Source organism: Papaver somniferum, chromosome 5 (assembly GCF_003573695.1).
Source record: "Papaver somniferum cultivar HN1 chromosome 5, ASM357369v1, whole genome shotgun sequence".
Lineage (NCBI taxonomy): Eukaryota > Viridiplantae > Streptophyta > Magnoliopsida > Ranunculales > Papaveraceae > Papaver > Papaver somniferum.
In genome coordinates, this window is record NC_039362.1 from 27,617,073 (window position 1) to 27,640,856 (window position 23,784).

General features: G+C 38.0%; 1 protein-coding gene across 1 annotated transcript; it reads right to left on the reverse strand.

Moving 5' to 3' along the window:
- Positions 1 to 584: 584 nt before the first annotated feature.
- Positions 585 to 3,239, reverse strand: LOC113281230. Its single transcript, XM_026529913.1, has 4 exons — positions 3,043 to 3,239; positions 1,835 to 2,058; positions 1,360 to 1,420; positions 585 to 1,259 (listed from the first exon to the last, which is right to left on the reverse strand). The coding sequence occupies exons 2-4, from the start codon at positions 2,044 to 2,046 to the stop codon at positions 966 to 968; spliced, it is 567 nt and encodes a 188-aa protein (XP_026385698.1). The 5' UTR covers positions 2,047 to 2,058; positions 3,043 to 3,239; the 3' UTR covers positions 585 to 965.
- Positions 3,240 to 23,784: the final 20,545 nt, after the last annotated feature.

Consider the following 23,784-nt stretch of genomic DNA (forward strand, 5'->3'; position numbering starts at 1 on the left):
TACATTTTGTATGTGGCCCCTCTTTATTTTCTGACACCTATTTAACTAAAATACCTGCCTCCTCTAAATCCCCGTAACTGCTCCACTTGTTGAGAAAAAGTAGGAAGTTGGAAAAAGAAAAAGGATAAACAGTTAGGTAACAAAACAGTTTTTTAAATTTTTTCCTACTCACGTGTCATCATTTAAAGAGGGGCCACATACTTGAAATATGTGGCCCGACCACATCGTAGCCGCACCGGTCCATAAATCCCTTGATAAGTTTCCCAGCAAATCTTAGAGTGAGGGGTCGGACTCTATACGGAGAATTTGCTGAAAAACTGAATCTCGTAGGAAACATGATTCCAGGGATTTGTGCAACCGAACATAACGAAGAAAACGTAATTCCACCAAATACCAGATCCATAAATCCCACCTTTAAAATTCTAAATAGCTACGACTTTGGGGTTGTTCTAGATGACGTGGACTTCCAATCTTAGATGCTAGATTGGAAGGCCATGCCTTACAGGAAAGCCCACCTTACTAGCAAAACAACCCCCACCAAGTTCACAAGAACAATCATAAAGGCAACATTTAAAGCATCATAATAGGCAAATGCTATCATATATAAAAGAACATATGAGATTCCGAAAATTATCATTCGGAGGACAAACTATAGATACAAACTTTTTACAATGTTGCCCATCTATATACATTTTTACATTCGCCAATTAGAGAGTCGGAACTGAACAATTCCGTTAGTCTCTCGACAAACAACTCAATAAAATCTCGACTTAGTATTATACAGAATCTCAGCAGGTATCTCCTCTATATATACAAAAGATAGATACTCTCTAAAACTAAGGCTTTCAAAAAGAAAAATGGGGTTGGAGGGCAGCGGGCGAAAGGAAATGGAAGGCGAAATCTAGATAGCCGCACGAAAGCTCATTCCAGGTCAGAAGGTCTTACTTACATAACTCCAAGCCAAATCAAGCACGGGCAGAAACGACACAGTTAGACTTCGAACCCCCACAACTGAAGCCTTCTACTCTAACCACAGGCTTCCCTCCAAAAGAAGATTTGCCACAGGAGGGAGCTCTATCTGCCCTTGCGGAAGAACCCTTTGCACCAAAAGAATTTCCTAATGGAGAACTAAGTATTGAAGTTTGTCGAACAAACTGTACATCATGTACAAGTGGGTTGTCAGCACGTACCGGTGGTGAACCGCAAAAAAAGCCAATTTGGCTGCTATTATCAGTATCTAAATCATCTTCTAAACGATCCTGAATACAGACAATCAAAAGTGATAAGCAAAATGTTATTACCACGGATGAAGAGCCTATGAAAAGAAATCAACATAAACAACCAGATGCCGGCAGTTACCTTGCTAAAAAATAAACTTAAGAAGTCAAGACTGGGATCTTTTCTGGGAGTAAGGGACTCACTGCAAATAAAAAGAAAAATAAATTATAAGCTTAGATAAAGATTACAGACTAACAAACCAAACAACATGATGTGTTCACCAGCATGTGAACTAACATTGTGTAATGAAATTAAGTGTGGTATTAATTTGCACCAGTAGAAAGAGAGAGTTCAACGAAATAAAAAGATCTCATAATCAGCATGAACAGCTTCTACATAGTAACATGACTATATGAACTACATGTTAAACAATGGACGACCCAAATTTCCAACTTCCCACTTGCGTAAGATGCCTATCTAAAGGTGGAACATTAATTCACTCAGTCAACCAATTATAAAACAGTCTATCCTAGGATGGAACCAAATAAAAATCCCAGAGAGAAACCACATGAAAGAATTAACATCAAAGAACAAAGTAAATAACTCGACTGCTTACCCTCTCAACGTGCAGCAGAGTCTTTCAAGGCTATCAACAGTGTAAGGAGTCCTGATAGCACGACGAGGTTGAGGACAGACAACTTCCGCTTGACCTGGTACTGGTTGGTGTGTCACAGCCTGTTCTCTTTTCTTCAAGTCCAAATCACAAGCTTTAGGGCTTCTCACTGACGCCTGTTCTAAGTAAATAGACCTCCTTGCACACATCTCCATCTTTAATAGCTCCTACACAATTGAACATCAGACCTTATGAATAGATGATTCAGAATATAAAGACAACAACTTTTCTAGTTTATGCATATACATCTGGCCATAGAAATTCAAATTTCAAACATCAGTTTAGAAACGTTGGATCGGACTTGAAAACAAAACAGAATGGCTATGAACAGAACAACACCACATCACCTCTACTGTATTGGGGAAAGCACAACAATGAGATACGACAAAGACTACCAGGTGAGAAAAACAATGAAGTTGTCCAAATCAAAGACCAAATCCATGTTAGGACCAAGATTGCTTCATCTATGAAGCTTAACATAAAGATAAATTTCTAATTGATTCATTCCTAAGGCTATAAAACAACAAAGCTGCACCTGGTAGAGCCAAGAGTCCTAAAAGTTCTAATAGAGAAACATACTATGAGAATCCATAGAGGAGTTAACTGAACTATTCATCCAATGAGATGATTCTTAATCTTAAAATACAGTAAAACACAATCATAAGATTCATAACATACGACATGTCATAAAATCAATAAATATATCCAAATCAAAAACCAAATTCATTTATAATGATGTAAATACTTGAATCAATAACTAGTCAGTTTCTATTTTGCAAAATAATATATAGAATTACACAGAACTGAAATTTCATATGATTCATAACCTTTCAGCAAAAACAATATTCAAAAAAAATCCACCAAAAATTACACACAAATCTTAAAGCAATTACATGATCAAAATCAAGGAATCACACACAAGCGAAACCAATTTCACCATAACATCACCTAATATAATAGAATCGTAAGAACTAATCCACATATGAATCACAAACAAAAAAAGATCTCCAAATCATCGATCTGTTTAAACTAGCCGATCTACCAAGGAAAAGTTAAAAACTAAACCAAAATCAAACATGCAAACTATACAAACATCTAAACCAACCATAATCAAGTCATAGAAAAAGAAAGAAAAAAGTTAGATCACCTACCAAAAGAAAACTTCACCGATCTTCCAACAAAAACCAAAACCGCTTGAGAGAGACCAAGGAGACTCCAGAGAAAGCGGTGGAGGAGAAAGAGATGTAGAAATAGCAGCGGATGAAGATTGTGTGAAACCAGAAACGCAAGAGGAGGCGCTCGCTGCTTTCCTCTTTCTCTCTCTATCTATCTTTTTTTCAAAGGGACCGTGTGTGTCTTATTTTTTTAAAGTTGTCTTGGTCTTGACTGAGAAACCGACTCGCTAACATTTTGTCACTCGTTTTTTTTTCTCGTTGAATCAAAACTGTGGGAATTATGGCCGTTGATTTGTTTGTTATTGGGACCCACAACTTACATGCACCGCCTTTCAGATATCTGTCGGTTCTTTGTTTTTGTCAAGAAACAAAATGGTTTGACTATTTATTTTTATTTTGAAGCATTTTTGACTATTTCTATCGGTGATTACGATCTTACTTTCTTTTAATATAAAAATCCACACAGTCTTGATCCACTTCGATCGCCCAATCTCAACCGTGTAAAAAGATTTAATTTTCATTTTTTTTTTGGTAAAATAGACCCGTTAGGCATGCATAATGCACGTGGTAAATCCTCACTAACTCTTCAAGCGTTCAAGCGTACTGAAATTAGGGTTGCACGTGATTTGATTTTCAATCCCGACCGAGCCTGGTCTAAACCAACGGGAAAAATCCTAAAAACAACTTTTTGAACAGAAATATCCAGACCAATTCGCCAATTACATCCGATTTGTGGTTTTAAACCTAAGGTGAATGTGAACACAGAAATAATGTGAACACAGAAATAACGATGGTATTTTCGTGTCCACAAACAATATTCACGTTACGAGTAAAATCAATGGAATGGTTAGAACACATGTAAAACAACATATAATAGATTCATGGGAGACTCTGAGCTTTCGGACTCGTTCTTGTCTCGCATCATAAAAGTATCTATAATGAATTAGACGTTGGATAACGAATAAACTAGAAGATTATAAGTGCGGAATGTAAATAAGACGATGATTTACGTGGTTCAGCACTAAGGCCTACGTCCACGGGGTTGGTTTTTCACTATGTATTATATGAGATTACAATGGATAGTCGAATGACTCTGAGTAGGGAACGATGCTAGAGGGGTTACAAACAAAACTCATACTTACTCTTACAATTTCTCTCTCTTGAACTATAGTTCTTTCTTCCTAAAAATCGTCAACCCTTCTCTCATAGTGAAGTTGGGTATTTATAGACTTGTCTTGTGGGGCCCTTCTTTCAGATACATCTGTATATTATCATCTTGGTTATTGTGCCGACCCCGATGATAATCTCCGTCATGTCCCGATGATATGCAGCGGTATCCCCTTGTTTGCGATGATCCGCCTATGTTCCTCCCATAGAGAAGGTGACATGTAATCCAGCTGTGTAGCATTCAATACGGGTGGTTGGGACAGACTGCACACATCAGACAGCTGTCACTTCCTTGTCAGAGCCATTCATCTCGTTCATTCATTCCAGTTCTATCTCGGGATGGGGAAACATGGACTTTGGATCCTCTATGGTACTTTTCAGGTACTTATACGTTAGGTAGTCCCTGGGATTGTTGTCGTTAGATCTGTACAATGATGTCCACATGGCATGAGATGATAAGGCCCTACTTTGAGTGTGGTGTTGTGGCATCAAGGCTTGATATCTGTGTTCTTCATGCATCACACGTGTACTTCCTTTGACACGTGGTTGGCTGTGGGAATATGTGTATACAATTTGCCCTTTTTCTCTTAAGTTTGAACTAGGTCAAGCATAGAAGAAAAAATCCCATCATCTTCCCGCAATAACTTCTTCTAGCACGTTTCCCACTCTCTTCATTAACTTCCCTCGAATTCCGGGGCAGTTTTTCTCTTTTCACGCGGTCATAAATATGAAAGAGAGAAAGTTTGAAATCGATTTTATTCTCATTCTTATTCTTTCCTGCCTTTCTTCTCTGCCCCTGTCTTCTCAGAGAATTAGTTCTAGGTTTCAGATTTGTCTTCTTGTTCTTTAATTCTGCTGGTGATTCATCTACCTGGTACTGCTCGTCAAGCTTTTTTTATTCTTCGATTCGTGATTGGCGGATTTATTGGACTATCCCCTTGTATCTAGCCATTGTAGTAAGTGGGTTGTTCTTCCATGTTCATGTCTTCAGTCCTTATTTGGTTTTAGATTTTGTGATGATGAACACGACATACGATAGTATATATACTTGCCCATGTTCTTCATCACAAAATCATGAATTTCTTTGTTGATGATTGTGATATCATTTTTTTGAATTCTTAGTGCTATTATATTGTTCTTGAGATGTCAGGTAATGATTGTGATTCTGATCCTCATATTGAATACCGGTTGTTGTCCTTTTTAGGTGATAATGTCAGGTAATGAACGAAGACGTGTCCCTTACAAATCTCCTCCGACAAGTCCTTATAGGTATCCTCCCAATATAAGTCGTGATATATCTCCGCTGAAGGGTGGACCGCCCAGAACATCTCAGTCAGATATTCGACCTAACAGGGTTTCGTCTTCCGATCCCAAAGTTTTTCCACAGAAGAGGGGGGATCATCCAAGGGGTTCACGATATGCAGTTGATCGTCCCATTGTTAATCCTTCACCTCAGCGTTCAGAACCTTTAAATATCCAGCACATACGTTCCCTTGGTCCTTATGGATTTATGCCCCTTCAAAACCCTAAGAATTTACTAAAAGTTGTTTCGTCAAAAGAACCTTCATCGAAGAATCCTTTGCCGAAGAATGTTGATTTGACGAGAAATCCACCAATGAATAGAAAGGATTCCGATATAAGTCTGCCAAAGAAGTCAACATCAGGCAAAGTTGCGTCCTCTGGGTTGCTCCTACTGAACGAACTACTCCAACGACAAAGAAGAAGAAGAAGAAGGTTGTTTCCTTTAAGCACATCGATCTTGAAGAATTTAAGACGAAGCATGATCTTCATCATTTTGATGTTCGTTTCTATGGCCAAGGAGATGATCTCACATACGATATGATAAAGAATTACAAATATGATTCTCAACATCTGTTGATGACTGTGGGGACCTTTGAGGCGGGTTTGATGCTTCCATTGTACAAGCATGGAGACTCTTTCTACTACGACGTGTTGGCACATCGTGAGGGCTCTACTCGTCATACATATTGTCGTTCGGTGGTCCAATTGAGTGGTAACTACTTGCGGACCCTTCATGAGTGCTACTTTCGGAGCAAGGGTGAGACAACGATAACTTGCTATACTCCTAATCCTGAGAAGAGAAGCTGGTATACCCCTGAGAACTTTAATGCTTCCTTTGGTGACTACGTTAATGGTAGGAATCGAAAGCGATGGAGCGTCGGTATTCGCACGATGGTTGCCCCTCATGGTGAGGTTCGTCTTTTAAGTAAGGTGAGTGATACAAAGTTACGCTTCGTTCCCAGTACTGAAAGAACTAGTAATCCGGAGCTTTTTCCTCTCACGGAGCGTCTTCGTCGAGATCATGAATATGTGTGGCATGCTACGCCTATTGAGATTATCGACCCTTGGGCTTATGGATGGATTTATGGTGATCAAGGGTGGAGACCTACTGCTGAAAGTATTCCTTGTGATGGTGGCCCAGCCCGCTATGGTGATTTTTGTCCTTGGGCCTTGAATTTTGCGGGGATGAGGTTTGACTATACCGTTGAACCCGCTGATGCTGATGATGAAGAAAGTTCTGAGGCTGGTCTTCCTTCAAAGTATACTGCTATGTCAAGGTATGATTCAATGTTATAATGTGTAGTGTACGTATTTTTGCCCCTTGGATCATACATTGATCATATGTTTACTTTCAGGATTCGAGGAAGAAGAAGATTGGTCATGTTTAGTCCTCTACCGTGGAGGTTGGGGAAACCGAGGTTCCTGAGGTCACCAGTCCATCAAATGACGAAGAAGATCTTAATGAAGAAGAAGATGACGATACCAATGAAGAGGAGCATACTGATACCTCCCCCCATAATCATGGGGATATTGAGGATGATGTTGACGAAGGTATTGGAGGGAAGGTTGCTTTTGGAGGTCAAGGGATGACCTTATGGTCGATGCCGATCCTAATCCTCCCTCTGAGAAGAGAAACGAAGATGTTGATCTTCAATCGACTGTTCCTGAGCCGATACATCCTTCGGACCCAAACCAGGAATTTTCATTTGGTAATATATATTTGCTGGTGGTCAAATCGACATTGACGCTGCTATGGGGATGGCGTCAAATTTTTCTTTGTTATCTCCTAATAATGACTGAGAGGTTGTTGTTGAGGACGAAAAAGCGATTGATGAGGAAGAAGGTTTCGAGGGTGAAGATGCCGAACTTCGTGCCGCTAAGAAAGCCGAAGGGAGAAAATCTATTGATGGAGACCAACACTAGTAACGAGGCCGATGTTGGTAAAGAGATTGAGGCTGGTGAAGGGTCCAATGCTGGCAGAGAGGCCAATGCTGGTATGTCTTCTGAAGGTTTTGTCGACGCTGTGATGCGTGAAGTTGACGACGGGACCTTTGATTGGTTGAAGAAGAAGGGGATAATGAACGTGCCCCATCCTGCCCATGTGGTGCCTGGGAGAGAGACTCCGATGCTTTTACTCGCCAAAGGATGAAACTATCGTCTCGTGAAAGAGTTGCTGAGGTCTGGGAACGGGATTTGAGTCCTTTTATTTCAAATCTCTCGGTTAAACTTCCTTCATCCATTTCTGACATGATGGTCGTGGCTGACGGGTTTCCGTATGGCTTTCCTCAGCAACACATCATCGAGGTAATGTGTTATGCTTGCCATGACTGATTAGTTCTATGTTCCTTCTTTAATGGTTCATTTACCTTCTGTTGTTATAGTTGGCGACTAGCGAGCATTGCAACCACACCTTGTACCAATTCTTCAGGGATAAGGCACTGAAGCTGGAGGTAAAGCTTCTTCAAAGAGATGATGAGCTATTTGTCGCTCAAGAATCTCTTGGATCTAAGGATAGAGAAATATTAGAACTGAAGAACCAGTTGAAGGGAAAGGAGCAGGTTGGTGTTACCGAAGAACAGCTTCGTCTGGAGGTTGCCTCTCTTCGTGGTGAATTGGAGAAGGCTCGTGTTGAGGCTTCGTCCTCTAAGGGTTTGTCTCCCTTCCTTTTATTCCCCTTTCGTTTTCTTAGTGTGTTGTCTGAGTTACCCGGCCCTGTCTCTAGCGGACGATGCCAAAGAATTAATATGGCTTCGTGGTGAGAGGACTCGTCAAGCTTCTCGGATTAGAGAGTTGGTGTCGAAGATTAAGGAGGAAGCCGATAAGTGGAATTCTCGAGCCGATTAGCATAATCAGTCGGCAGCTCGGTATCGGGAAAGACGAGAGCAGATGGTTGAGATGCAGAATACTTTGAATGTTGATCGTCGTCAGTTCAATGATGCCTTATTGTGGACTCGTGAAAATCTTCGTGAGGTTCGCGATGATATCTCTCGGTTAGAAACCAAAGTGGCAGATTTAAGCCCCGTTTGGGATTGCTTTTTTTCAACCAAAAGCACTTTGTAACAAACTTGTAACAAACTTTTACAAAAAAATGTGTTTGGTAATTTTTTTTTCAAAGTGCTTTTGGACAGAAGCACTTTCATTTTAGGCATGCTTTTAAAAGCTACTCAGCACTAGCTTTTAAAAGATGGAAAAGCAAAAGTTGTGGACCCACATAATTCGATTTAATTAATTCTCTATTTTAACCTTATTAATTTATTATAAAGACAAGTTTTACCCTCAAATATTGTACATTTAACAATTATATTTCTAACTTTTATTTTATTTCTCTATTTTTTTCATTTTTTATTTAAAATAATAAATACAATAATAATTAAAAATTATTATTTAAAATAATAAAAAATCTAATAAATATTAAAATAATGATATTTTCTAAGCAAACCATAATCATAACTCTTTTATTAAATAATAAAAAAATAAAATAAATATTACTTATATTTTATTAAATATGTTAAAATTAGAAATATAATTTATTATAATAAAATTGTATTTAAAACTAATTTTTGAAATATGTATTTTCGTCATTAACTACATCACCAGCACTTTTAAATACCAGTTTACCAAACAGAATTTACAGTTTGTTAATTGCACAGTGCTTTTTAAATTATAGTTTAACCAAACGTCGTGCCGATTTATTTCCACAGCACAGCACAACAAGGCACAGCACAGCACAACAAAAAAGCGATTTTCTAAAATTCACAGCAATACCAAACTAGCCTTTAGAGGAGGAGCTTCTCCAAGCCCGTTCGTCCTATGATCCTAAATTTTGGGATTATATACAACGGCTCGTTCGGGAGAGGGACGATGCTAGGGCAGAGGCCCATGCTCTTGGTAAATCTTTGACTGCTTCTCGGGCCGACGTCGCTCGCCTGGTGGAATCTGAAAATGATCTAGAGGTTAATACGTACAGGCTTACCAAAGGGATTGAAGGGATGAGTAATGAGGTCAATCGCCTCCAACACTTAGATTCCATGAAGCAGGTAGAGTTAGATGAGTGTCAGTATGCTCTCGAGAATCTTCGGTTTGACTATAAGAAACTTTCTGGTGAATACGATTTTCTCGATGAAGCCAGGGATGCAGTAGTAAATGAATATGAGATAGCTTCGGCTGATGTCGAAGGAATAACTTCGTTTGGTCGTGGATAGTTGTATCATTCCCTTTATATAATGCTTAGTTTTCGTTTTTGTGACACCCCAAACCCTAAACCTGCTTAGCTAATAGGATTACAAACTAATTGAAGCATAAAATCTAGATTAACGATCTTAAGAATCTGGACTACATAAGCTAAGCCCAAAATCAAACCCATACAGTCTGATACAGTAGAAATGAAGATCTCTCATGTGATATGAATAAAATCCATGTGTTGTTTACAGAGAAAGTATACATATATAAAATATAATTAAACATCTTCAATTCGCTGAAACTTTACGCTACGGAGACGAATATAATCACGAGTGCCTTTTCTTATGAATACTGAAACTGAAGTGGGAACGAATGAGCACATCATCCCGAAAAGGGGGTTCAATGAAAACATGCAACTCTCAAGTAATCACTAACATGCTTCACAGTTCTAAAAGAATATAAATCGAAATAAACAAGAAGAAAATTAATCATTCGAACTGTTTATGCATCATTAAGCAAGTGTCGCTCTAACCTATCCAAACTCATTGGAGAAGACGACGCGAGAGAAACCCTAATCATTAATAATAACATCGTCCACACAGATTGCCCAAACAAACCATGATTCAGAATATTACTATCAAGATCAGGAAGTTAGACAAACAAGTATAATATGCACACGAGTGATTTCCCCAAAATAAAATAGTATATATAATAATGAAACGGGGAAGAAGCCGCCCTACTAGGTAATATTATAACGGGGAAGAATCCGCCCTACTATATATTATGTATATACTATCGAAACGGGAAAAAAGCCGCCCTGCTAATATATTGAAACGGGAAAAACCCGCCCTACTAGGTAATATTATAACGGGGAAAAAGCCGCCCTATTATATATTATGTATATACCATCGAAACGGGGAAGAAGCCGCCTACTAAGTAATATTAAAACGGGGAAGAAGCCGCCATAATTAACTTAGCAAAGAGCCGTGGGGAATCACAGGCACTCCTTGCGGGGAAATCATACAACGCATATTACACGTACAACAAGGCACATACAAGCATTTACATAGATAGTAAAACACACATACATGCCAAAAGTAATAAAAACTCATCATGCTCGCAATATAAAGAATGCTTAATGATTACAAGAAGGTTACAAAATTCTCACCTGATTTGATGACAAGCCATGCCTACCTCTAGATCCTCAATCCACTGGTTCATCATTTGAATCGATCATTGTTAATAAAGATTAATTGTTAATCATACAAGCACTCTTAGGAATTAGCCAAAAGGCTCATAACATAATCTCATACATTTCTCTAGTTATAGGCTAAGTGAACTATCTAATGGTTTTAAGCCCATTCGTGATTCTACACCTTTTCATTAGAACGATTTTTTGGGGACCATGGTTTTTTTGGGAGGGCCATGGTTTTTTTTTGGGTAAAGGCATTAAAAGTAATTCTAGGTCACCCCATATCTAGTTATTTATTTAATACCTAATCTACCCTCTTAATTAATTTTAGGTTATGATTAGTGAATGATTAATTAAAAACAATTAGTGAGATTAAATTAAAAGATGGGTTTATTATTAGTTGAGTAGAATTATTGAGAAAGTAGAGTTAGAGAAGATGAAGGAGAAAAACATGGAAATTAACAAAAAAATCCAATTCACTAAGTTTGAGTATTCAAATGATGAAAACTCATCTGATTCTTCATCTCCATCCTCTCCTAGAATATTTGTTAATCTTCAAAATGATCTGGATTTGAGCTGGATTTTGAACAGTTCGGTTACTTTACATGAAGAACAAGTAACCGAACTCATCTGAAGTTGTAGTTCGGTTGCCTTGTGAGATGAACAAGTAACCGAACTCATCTGAAAGTGTAGTTCGGTTACTTGTTCCAAACACGCAGGTTACCGAACTCTCTAATAATTTCTAGGAGTTACAGCGTTATGTTCGGTTGGTTCGCAAATTGCATGCACTTTTGATCTAACTGAACTTTACGTAATATAAGAGTATATAAGTTTACAAAGTTCGGTTCTTTCGCAAACTTGAACCTAACAGCTAACCAACCGAACTCTGAGTTCGGTTTCGGCGATAAAATTGTGAAGTTACCGAACTTAACAAACAAACAAAAATGTGAAGTTCCAGCATCTATTGGCTAAGTTCGGTTACTTTGTAGTTTTAAAATTTTTTGCGAACAAACCGAATTCTATTGGCTAAGTTCTGTTATTTTGGAACTCAACATAGTGGCCACAACAACACAGTTCGGTTAGACTGGATTTGTTTGTTTTTTTCGGTTCTAAGGGTGGAGTTCGGTTACTTTGTAATTTTAAATTTTTTTGCGAAACAAATGAACAGAGAGTTCGGTGACTTAGTTTTAAATCCAATAGAACCGAATTGTTCTTCGTGTTCTTCATTTTCAAGAAGTTCGGTTAGTAAACTAGGGTTTTTTGGAAAATCGACCTAACCGAACATGGCTCTGTAACTCCTATTAAAACCCTATTTTGATGATTTCTATTCGATTGAAGCAATCAAAATCAAATTAAAGCGAAGGGTTTGTTGGAAAATACCTCCGGAGTGGTCCCATGGCAGAATCAGGTTGCGGCTGGCGTCTTTTATACTCAATAAAATTATTATGTAACTGAACTTAATTGTGATTGCATTGATGTTGTTACATTTCTTAAATAGGTGGTGATGGTGGTGGTGGGAGGAGGTGGTGGTAATCGGTGGTTGGTGGTGGTGATAATCGGAGGTGGTGGTGGTGGTAATCGACGGTGGTGGGCGGTGGTGGTGGTGGTGGTAATCAGTGGTTGGTGGTATTGATAATCAGAGGTGGTGATGGTAGTAATAGGCGGTGGTGGGTGGTGGCGGTGGGAGGAGGTGGTCGTGGTTATATATATATAGGTGGTTATTAGGTTGGTTATAAATTAAATTAGGTTAAGGGTAGGTTAGTCATTTCAACGTTTTAGGACACCCCTTATCACTATAGGGCACTAGTGGAAAATGAATTTTTAACCACTTCCTAGGCTTCAATAAAACGACTCCCCTGGGCTTGTAGTAACTAAACGAGCTGTGAAGCACAGTTGTATTTTTAATAAAAATTAAACTTGTTTCAGCCACAGTCGTTATATTAGGAGATATTTTTGTAAATAACTATACTCTCCGATGGAGTATAAGTACTACTGTTGGAGGAACTAGTTTCCGTGGCCCCGGTTTCAGGCAATAATATCCTTACCTACCTTATCTCTTCAGTTTCGTATCTCGATCTCGTTCATTCACAGACCAAGGTCCCCTTCTTGTTCCACATATAATATCCCGTTCTTCATTTATCATCACAAAACATATATCCCCAAATCATAAACTCTTTTGTTTTATCAGCAATTCAATTTTAACAAAGTTTATCATTATTTTGTTCGCATCCTCAAATTCAACAAAACCTTGAAGAACCCTAGAACAAAAATCCAGTTTGTTCTCAATAATTAAGTTCAAAATCAAAGTTAGAAATTGAAGACAAATCTCTATTCTGGAAGTTCACTGTCACAAATCATAGCTTCATTAAAACCCTATCTCAAAATCAGAACGCTTGTATCAACAGAAATCAAACATTGTAACCTTGGATCTGGTCTTTTTGCTCTTGAAATCATCATGGTAAATCAATCTTGTTCTTCTTTGATAAATTTGATAAAAAATTTGTGTTACTAACGATTTAATTTCACTTTATTTTCTCTCGTTTTTGTTTTGCAATAAGGTGTTTCCTTTTCTTTTTTACCTAAACTCCTCAAGCAGTCAAGTGGGTTGAAGATCTCTTCTCCTAGTGTAAGAAATAAAACCCCTAAATCTACTATTGAATATTTTTGTGTTGCTAGTAATAATAATCTTGAAATCCCTTTACTCTATTTGATTGTTTGAGTTTTGTTTTAGCATTTGAAAATCTTGATCTAGATTTGTTTTACTGAAGCTTTGAGTTCTGAAGATCGAGCAAATCTTGTTGGCGATCTTGTTTTGTAGACTTGAGTTTCTTGGGTTTTTTAATTATGTTTTTGAATGAAAGGTTCTGATTTGATTTGGGTTTTGTTGTTGTTGTTGCTGCTGCTTCAGGATAAGCTAATGTTATCATTTCATGGCCAAGTTCTTCACAACATCAAAAGAGACCAATATTTTTTGTTGTTTCTTATTGTGCAGCTACCGTAGGTTCTGTATTGGCTTATGATTCAGTTGTAATGGTTTAATGTTTGCTCTCAAATGATTACCTAGACTGTATATGATTTATGAGACTCTTTGTTCGAACTCTTCAAGACATGTTACTAGAAGAAGAGGCGATTATATGCATGAAGTTTTGCTTACATATGTTTTCAATTTTACGTAGATGTGATGGTTAGAGATTTAAATTCAGTTACGTGATGATGTGCAGGAGAAAAAGAAACGGAAGAGGAAGAACAAATGGTAGCAGGTTATGGATTAACTGGTAAAAAAGCTTGTACTAATTCCTTTTATTTATTTTGCTGAAGTCGAGTATATCGTCACTCTATCTCTACCTTAAGTCATTTATCTCTTTGTTTTTTTATGGTGAACGTTTGAGTTTAGTACTACTAGTCACCATGAGGTTCAATTAGACGTATGTTGACCAGGGCATAGTATTTTCTGGTCTATCCCTGATTATGCAGGGATGTAAGGAGCAATTAGTTGCTTGAAAGGAGTAATAGTTGTTTGAAAGGAGTCGGGTAAGTTCCCTAGTAGGGATGTAATTAGTTGCTACAATAGAGTAGTGTCTGGTTTATTTGTTTTCAATATTTTCGTAACACACCAATTATTTATTTATTTATCTGTGCAAGATGTATGCGAGGTGGCTACAGGAGATGTACAATAATGGAAATGAAGTGCATAGGTTGGATAGAGTCTCTTTCAGGGATGTCAAAGCTAAGTGTGACTATTTACAGCACCGCGGTAGTTATAACTGGATTTACTTGTCTCAACTTGTACACACAAGGAGTTTCAATTTTCTTCTTATTGATTCAAAACCAAGCACAGAGTTTCGAGTGCGATAAAAGGGGATTCAGTTTCAGGTAACCTAAAATTATCATGTGATTAACTGGGTCTGGGTAATTTATGAAAACCCCAGTCTTCGAATTTTTATTAAGTTTCATGATTTCGGTATGATTTTGAGCAAAACCCAGAATTCAATTTCTTCCTACTTGAACAAATTAACTGAAAGAACATCATAGAGCCTGGCAATATAATGTGTGAGGTATATCATATGTATGACTAGAAGGTATATCGTAAGATGAAAGCCAAATGTAATTAGCTTGATTTTTTTAGTGTATGTATAAGTCATATAATGACGTATGCTTCTCACTTGCTGGATCAGGCAAATGTATGTGAGGATCCTTATTTGAGGATTGTATATATAAGCTGGCTTGTAAGTGTTTCATGAATCTTTATTAATGGATTTATTCCATCTACTTGGCATAAATTTTGAGTAACTTGTAGTTGTTGACTGCAGTAATCTCGTTTATCTTGTATTAAGCTAGCCAACTAAGCGTTTCAATCATGAGGAATTGGATACATTGTTAAACAGGTGAATTATCATGAATGCTTACTTCTCAGTTTGTTTTTCCTTTTATTTATTTAATTTGGTGATCACATGAATTGATATGTATATTAATGAGCCATTGCTTGCTTATTTAGGGCTTGAAGAAGAATGCTTTTCCTATGCCAAATGTTGTGGATTTTAATAGGTATACGTGATTATGGGACTTGTCTAAGGTTATTCAGGGTAAGAATAGGTATATTAAATGTGGTAACCAACGTAACTGCATCATGATCTGTAGCTTGGCTGACTAACGCATCCAGTAGTCTGGTTGACGGTTATTTTCAGCAACCACTTGAAGAATTATAATGCAAAGCTTGCTATGTAGAATGTAACAGAAAGGGGTAAGAGGAGTTGTAGCAATTGTTGAACCATAACCACAGCTACAACAGTCAAAGCTTGCAGCAAGACAAGCTAGTCATGGTGTGGTTAGCTTCAAAGGGGAGCTTTCAATTATCCAATTTCACATTTTTATTGGGTACCTTTCTGCAGTTTTATTTCTCCCATGTTGTTTGGTATAGATGGCGCAGTCTTGAGGGTTAAACGCAAAAATTATTGAAGATTGTTGAAAATTTTGGTTAAGTTTGTAAAAGAAAGGGAGGTTTAATATTGCTCTTAGTGTTGAAATTTTCCTATTTTAAACTTGGATGATTTTAATTTATTGAATTTGTACATTAAATTTATCTTTCAATATAAATCTTTATTTGGTATTCCTTTCCTCTTTAATTTTAGTATTGATCTTACTGTTGATTGTAGCTTAAGATTCAGTTGAATCAGCTCTAGATTTAGCTGAATCAAATCCTTTTTTTTATAGAATATAATAAAAAAAAAATTACTGTGTTCATCAAAGTTATCAATTAACTGTGAAACAAAGTAGTTTTTTTAAAGAATTAAACGTATGTGAGAAACAGTCGTTTCGGAAAAAACCACTTCAAAATTAGAGCTAATGAACACAGTCGTTTTTTCCGATATTACCTCATGTCATGTCAGTGGTTTAACTTCCATTTTCCACTAGTAGGAAAGGTGGCCTAATAAAACCATGGTCTCCTCAAAAAAACCATGGTCCCTAAAAGATCATTCTTTCATTATCTATCTTTAACTAAAGGCTAATTCAGACAATGAGAGTCCAACTATAAAGTAAGAAAACTAGGCCTAAATCCACTAACTCGGCCCATTAGCACAAGGTCTGGCCCAACTGGTGCAACTAACGGTCACTGACGGTCAAAGGGTCAATTAACAGTCTACATCCAATGCTAGGTCAACAGTCAAGTCAAGGGTCAAATCAACGGTCAACTGGTCAATGTCGGGTCAACTGAGTCGGCTCAGGTCAAGGTATGGAACTCGGTGAGTCAACGCCGATTCAACTCAGTCAGATTAACTAAGTCAGCTAAGAACATAGTCAGTCAGACAATCTGACTAGGATGACTAATAGGCCAAAGCCTTTGCTCAGGCCAGAGAACTCTAATGCACAAACAAGGTGCAACATCCAACCTGCCAAGACCAAAATGATGCAATACATAACAAGCCAAACACAAACAACCCCTATTCCTTCAACAATTCAGTTCAATCTAAACAACATCTAAAACTCCCATGGATACAACCCAAACACTATATTTCCATCTCTAACTTTAATCCAGTACCACCAAACATTCAACACATCTTCTCAAGCTACACTGACATTCAGTTCTGCTCCATGTCTTCACATCACCTCATCTGCAATTACATACAAACCCAGTACCATCATGTAACTCAACCTCCACATATATTTCATCTCCATATGTAGTAATAGCTTAGCTTCAACTCTACATCCTTGCAATTCCAGTTCTGCCACCATTGCAACAACCCATTGGTAACACTAACAACTTATTCTCTATTATGAGGTTATTATCTCCTCTTCCTTGAGTAATATATGTAGTTCAACTGCACCCTTATTGCATTAAGACCACCACCACAACCAACTGAGCAGCATCACCACAGCTACTAACCCATTCATAGACCAATATCATCACTTGCAATTCCATTCCTAGGCAACCACCACCACTAAGTTCAGCTCCAACAATCAACCCAGTTGAGTTCCTAGCAAATCAATAGCTTCATCTGCAACTCAAGTAAATTACTAATCATACACCTTCCTCTAACTGCATCATCTTCTTTATCACTTCGGCAATTCCATCTCCAAATACAACACCATCACTAAAATACAGTTCACCAGTAAAACAAACTCCCAACACTTGCAGTCACAACACACAAACAACCCATCTCTGGTTAACTAGCCATGACATCTCTACTTCTCAAGTCAGCAACCTCATAATTCAAAACCACTAACTAACAGCTTCCCCTGCCACCTGAACTTCACCAACAACAGTTCTCTTGATTATCTTGTTCTTCTTCCAATTTCAGAACACCAATAAAAACCCTAACTCTAAATCACCAATTCATCTTCCCTCCAGAAATCCAAATAAACAACAACCCCATTCTTATCAGACAACCATTGTATTCCTAATTCCTTGAATTATAATTCCTTCAACTCTGTGATTAAGTTTCACACATTATCAAAACCCAACTCTTCTTCGAACCCATCATTAGACTCGGTTCCCTCATCTAATCCGAATCACCAAAACAAAGAAACCCTAACTTGTGAAACTAAAATCCTAGAGAATCTAAAATTAAACTTCATACAATCATCTTTAGTTCAATTAAGAACGAAACCACCTATAATCTATCAATTCAAAACACTTTCATCAAGAAATTTCAATAAATAAGAAAACCCTAAATTTAATCTTCGATTTACCTCTTCTGTGAATTCTGAATACGATAATCGCATCAACACCACCTCCAACAGATATTCCTTGATCAAACTCTGCTTATCTCAAACTCAAGAATCTCTATTTCAGATTCCTACTGCATCAACAGGCGAAGAACTGAGGAGAAGAACAGAGAAGAAGAAAGAAGAAAAAGAAAGAGAAAGAAGAAGAGAAATTGATTTTCTCTTACGCATGGTTTGCATAAAACCAAAGAAAATTACCAAGGCGCCCGGAAACGGATAAGGGCAGCCAAGGCGGTTTAAAACAAAATAACTAATTTTCCCTTCATACTAATCGGATGAAATCTTCTTCTTCTGATATCCAAATGACACGTTCGAGTAGTCCATTCCGCGTAACCTTTCGAGATCTATCTAACGATACTAGTTTCTTATCTAAATCGTTGTTAGATTAACTTCTATTAATTAAAATCTACGTTAACTAATCGAGTCATTAACCGTTAATTCGTATCTTGACCGGTCTAATAGCGTTGACGTGCTTGCGATCCTTACAGTTTTGTTTCAGAGATCGAGGGAATCTTAGCCTTGTGTTTGTGGGTGAAAACTGTTTCTGCTGGTTTTGGTAATTTGGGTGTGTGGATGAGAAACGAATCTAGACCCTAAACACTGCACTGCACGGGAGTACTTTTGATTCGAGAGATCAATATGTACAATCCTGGCCTAAACCAAGAAATGGCTGTTCCAGGCTTGCTTCGGTCACAAAGTGAAGGAGAAGGGTTGGTCTTAGGGAGGGAAGCGAAGAGAATGTTGAGACCAGAATGGTTAAATCTGAAGGTGTGGCTTTTTTTATGACTTGTATCAGAAAGTGGAACTAGCTTGCAGAATGAAAAGCTATCAGTTCTTTGGTGATTTCTGGATACTATGTTGTTGCTGACCCAAAACCTGTAGTTTTGGTGGAAATAGGTGAAGCCTATTTATACAAGTCATATTGAAATGTACCCTGGTCTCGTAGGAAGTGGGAACGATTGGGTGATGGAAGAGTGGAGTAACGTATAACCGTCAGAAACCCATGCTTCCATGATGAAGGAAGTGGATCCGTTCATACACGTTACTTCTTTCCGCCACTAACTGTCCCGTTTCATGACACTTTCTTATAACGGGCGTATTGCACGCCGCACGTTGTAAACCGCCAGACCAATACCCTGATGAGTATCCCCCAGTTTGTGACATGTTTGATGTCTCGAGTGTTTTCGTGGAAAACGTTTAGCAGGTTGCTATATGCGTCAAGTCAAAGTCAAGAGTCTTGCCGCAGAAAAATAGCATGTGATGCTATTAGGCACGTCTTGGCTGGTCGCCTAAAACTTGCCACAAGTCCGTCAGTTCAGTGGCGAACTTGGATGGCTGAGATTGGATCTCATGAGGAAGGGTAGTGATAGGTGTCTAAAACACCTAATTTTATATCTAGTATTTATGCTTTCTTTGCTACTTTTCTTGTAAATTATGTATCTTATGTTTGTTTTTGAGTATTTAGGTACTTTGGAGTCATTTGGAACAAAAGAAGAAGAAACAAGGCAAAAAGGTGCAAAGGCTTTTATTTTTTTTATGGGTGTACAAGGAAATGATGGAGTTGTTGTTGTTTAGTTTGGTTGTTGACGCTGTTAAAATGAAGTGGCCTGAGCTTGCTTGAGATGTATCTGCAGATGGTTGTAATTGAATGGAGATTGTAGCTGCTGAATTGAATGAAGCAGAGAAGCAACATGGCATCACAAAGGTTTGGCATGTGCAAGATGGCTCCGGTTGTGCAACAGCTCTGGCCTAGAGACCAATCAGCCAAGTTAGATAGATGACTCGGTGTGACTCGGTGCTTGACCCGAGTCAGTTGACCTGAGATTTGACCGGTGACCAGTTTGACTTTGCTGGTCACCTGAGTTACTTTCCCGACGATGTTCCCGGCCAACTTCCGGCCACGTTTTACCAGTTTTCCGGTGACATTTTTTGGATAATTCTTCATGGGTTTTTCTCACACATGGGATTGGAGGACTTCTATCTATTGGACCTTTGAAGCTTGACCTAATATCGAAGACAAGAAAAGCTACAAAAAGGAAGACTTCTTAAATTTTTTGGAGCATAACGTATTCTACTTGGAGCTAAGGAGGGAGCCGTTTTTGTTTACGCAACTAGGGTTTGCTTTGCTTTCATCTTCTTCTTTATTTGATTATTGATTATGATTAACCCCATAGCTATGAGTAGCTAAATATTTAATTATTGGTTAAGGATGTAGTCCTATTTCTAAAACGTGTGCTTGTTTTATGGATTAGTTTTCTCTCTTGATTATCGTTCACATCTCTACTGTTTTTATTAATCACATGATTGATGTATTGTGATAGGACTTAGATGTTTGATTAGTTAAGTGGCCAATTAATTGAACTTGCATCCTTGTCCATAGCTATTTTAGGGTTTTTCATCAAGCGATAACCCCAAATATTAGTAGCATGATATGATTACAGTTTGTAGTGATACACTCTTGTAATCATATGTAGAGTTTAACCATTGTCCGAATTGTTATGCGCAATGTATGACAATTGCATTGATTAGCTATTTCCAATACTTAATGCTCCTGGGAATTGACTTAATTAGCGCAAGGTGTTAGGTTATTCTTTAGGTAGAATTCACATACGCATCTCTAATGTGTGTGTTGAATAACTTAGGAAATTAATAGATTATCTTGGTCTCTTGATATTCTAGGCTTTTGATGATAAAGAGATTAAATTGTAATTCTAACCATATATGCAAGCACTTGTCTAAGATTGAAGATGAATTCCTTGACCAATATTCTCAACTCATTGATTACCTTTTATTATTCACTTTGTTTTTAATTTAGTTTTATTGACTTTACAAAAATCCGAAAATCCCCCTGGTTTTATTTAAGAAATTGACTACATAATAACTACAATTGCCTCTCTGTGGAAACGAAATCTTTCCTACCATATACTATATTTATATTTAGTGTGCAAGAAAGTGAAAATTATTTTTGACGATTGGCAACCGATCAAATTTTGGCGCCGTTGCCGGGGAGGCATACGGCTTGTTATTAAGTTTTTAGTTTCTTATCATCATTTTTGCTTCCATATTTTTTTTTTGTTTCTTGTCTTGTTTCTTACTTGTTTGTGAGAATTGTTTTCAGGTACCTAATCCCTGACTTCTAAAGATTGGAATTATCCAAGGTGCAGTATAGCCACTCGAAGAGGCACAATACTCCAATCAAGTCAAGGTACAACGGAAGAACAAGAGTTAGCAGTGGTAGAAGAGTTGCAACAAGAAGTTGTAGAACAAGAGGAACCGGTTGAACAAGAACCACCTTTTGAAGAAGAAGAATAAGAAGAAGAAGAAATGGGTGATGCAAATCGTATACTCAAGGACTTTGCTTCTCACAAGTTGGATACACAACAAGGGTGTATTCAATCAAATTCTACTTTCGATATCAAGCCGGGGTTGCTTAGAGAACTACCTAAGTTCCTTGGCATGGTGAATGAAGATCCAAACAAGCATCTTATGGACTTCCACACCATTGTCACGGCCATGCTTCCAGCGGATGGTGCAATGTTGAAAGTTTTTAGATTCTCGTTGATGGATAGTGCTAAGGATTGGTTGTGTTATTTACCTCCTGAAAGTATCACAACATGGAATGGATTGAAGAAACTCTTTTTGGAGAGGTATTTTCCTGCGTCCAAGGCTACTCAAATTCGCAAGGAGATTTGTGGTGTGAAGCAAAATGTGGGAGAATCCTTATATGAATGTTGGGAACGATACAAGAGATTGGTGGCAAGCTGTCCTCACCATCAATTCAGCGATGCAATGATCATCCAATACTTCTATGAAGGACTCAATTCAAGTGATAGGAATCTTATTGACGCTGCAGGTGGTGGTGCACTAGTGAACAAAACGGTGGCACAAGCTAGAGAGTTGATTGAGAACATGGCAGCGAACTCCCAACAATTCTTGAGTCATGGTTCGGATGTGCTTCTAAGGAGAGTAAATGAAGTGAGCGAAGTAGAGGAAATTCGTCAACAAATGGGTAACATGACAACAATTATGCAACAAGTTGCAGCCGCGGTGATACCAATGTCTCCTCAAGTTTATGAAGATGAGCAAGATAATGCGGTCTTTCCAAATCAAAAAAGACGGTATGATCCCTACTCCAACACTTACAATCTGGGATGGAGAGATCACTCCAATTTTAGCTATGCCAACAAGCAAGGAGCGGTTCAACAACCTACTTTCAACCGTCCAAGTGGATTTCGACCACAACAACAGCAATTCCAGCCGTAACAACAACAATTTCAGCAACCACAACAACAATGTCAAGATTCTGGTATTGATGCAAAGCTTCAAACTATGATGCAAGGAATTGGAACCATGTTTAAAGAAAGTCAACAAGAAACTAAGAGTGTTATCAAGGAGTTGCAGACACAAATGGGTTCCATGGTTATTGAGTTGAACAAGTTGAAAGCACAAAATAGTGGGAAACTCCCTTCTCAACCTATTAATCCAAAAGAGGGTGTCAATGCAATTACGTTGAGAAGTGGTACACAACTTGTGCAACCCGAAGTTACTGATTCGGGTAAGGTGGAAACACCAATGGAGCCGGTGTTGGAGGAAAAGGGGGATGAAATTCCCCAAACACTCGAGGTACCGATTCCTAACTCTAAAACTCTTATTCCTACTTATGTTCCTCTTTTACCTTTCCCTCGCAGATTTGCAAAGTCCAAGATGGAGGAACTAGAAAAGGAGATTTTGGACGTTCTAAGGAAGATTCATGTGAACATACCGCTCATAGATGCTATCAAGAAAATGCCAAAGTATGCAAGGGTGTTGAAGGACTTGTGTACCAATAACAAAAAGCTCCAAGGTAATGAAGTGCTAAGTGTGGGGGAGAATGCTTCGACAATCTTACAACACAAACTCCCACTGAAATGCAAGGATCCGGGTAGCTTTGACATTCCCGTCACAATTGGTAACACTACATTTAACAAAGCAATGTTGGATTTAGGTGCATCCGTTAATGTTATGCCTGCATCAATATATAATTCACTTGATTTAGGTCCTCTTAAAAAGTCTGGAATTGTGTTGCAATTAGCCGATCGCTCTAATGTCTACCCAATGGGTATTGTTGAGGATGCCCTTGTGCAGGTTAATCAACTAGTATTTCTAGCTGACTTTTGCGTGTTAGAGATGGATGAAGGTTCACCGGACTCATCTCTTACATTGCTGCTTGGGCGTCTCTTCATGAAAACAGCGAAAATCATTATGGAGTTTGATGGAGAAACAATATGTTTCAACATTTTCGAGATGATGAGATATCCTAGTGATGTCCACTCTTGTTTCTCCATTGATGTGATGGACACTTTGGCGCAACAAATGTTTGAGTTGAATGGTGTTGATACGTTGGAAACCGTGCTCACTTCACCTATTGATAACGGTTTGGAGTATGGTGATGAGATTAAAGAAACCATTGATTCTCTTGACTCATTACCGGAAATCTGCACTTAAGAATATTTCTTATGCTTCTTTACCTTGCAATGATGAAAAAATTGTGCCTTCAATTGTTAAATCTCCAAAGTTAGAATTGAAACCTCTTCCAAGTCACTTAAAATACTTGTACTTGGGTGACAAAGAAGACTTACTTGTGATTGTTTCTAATGAGCTTAGTGAATTACAGG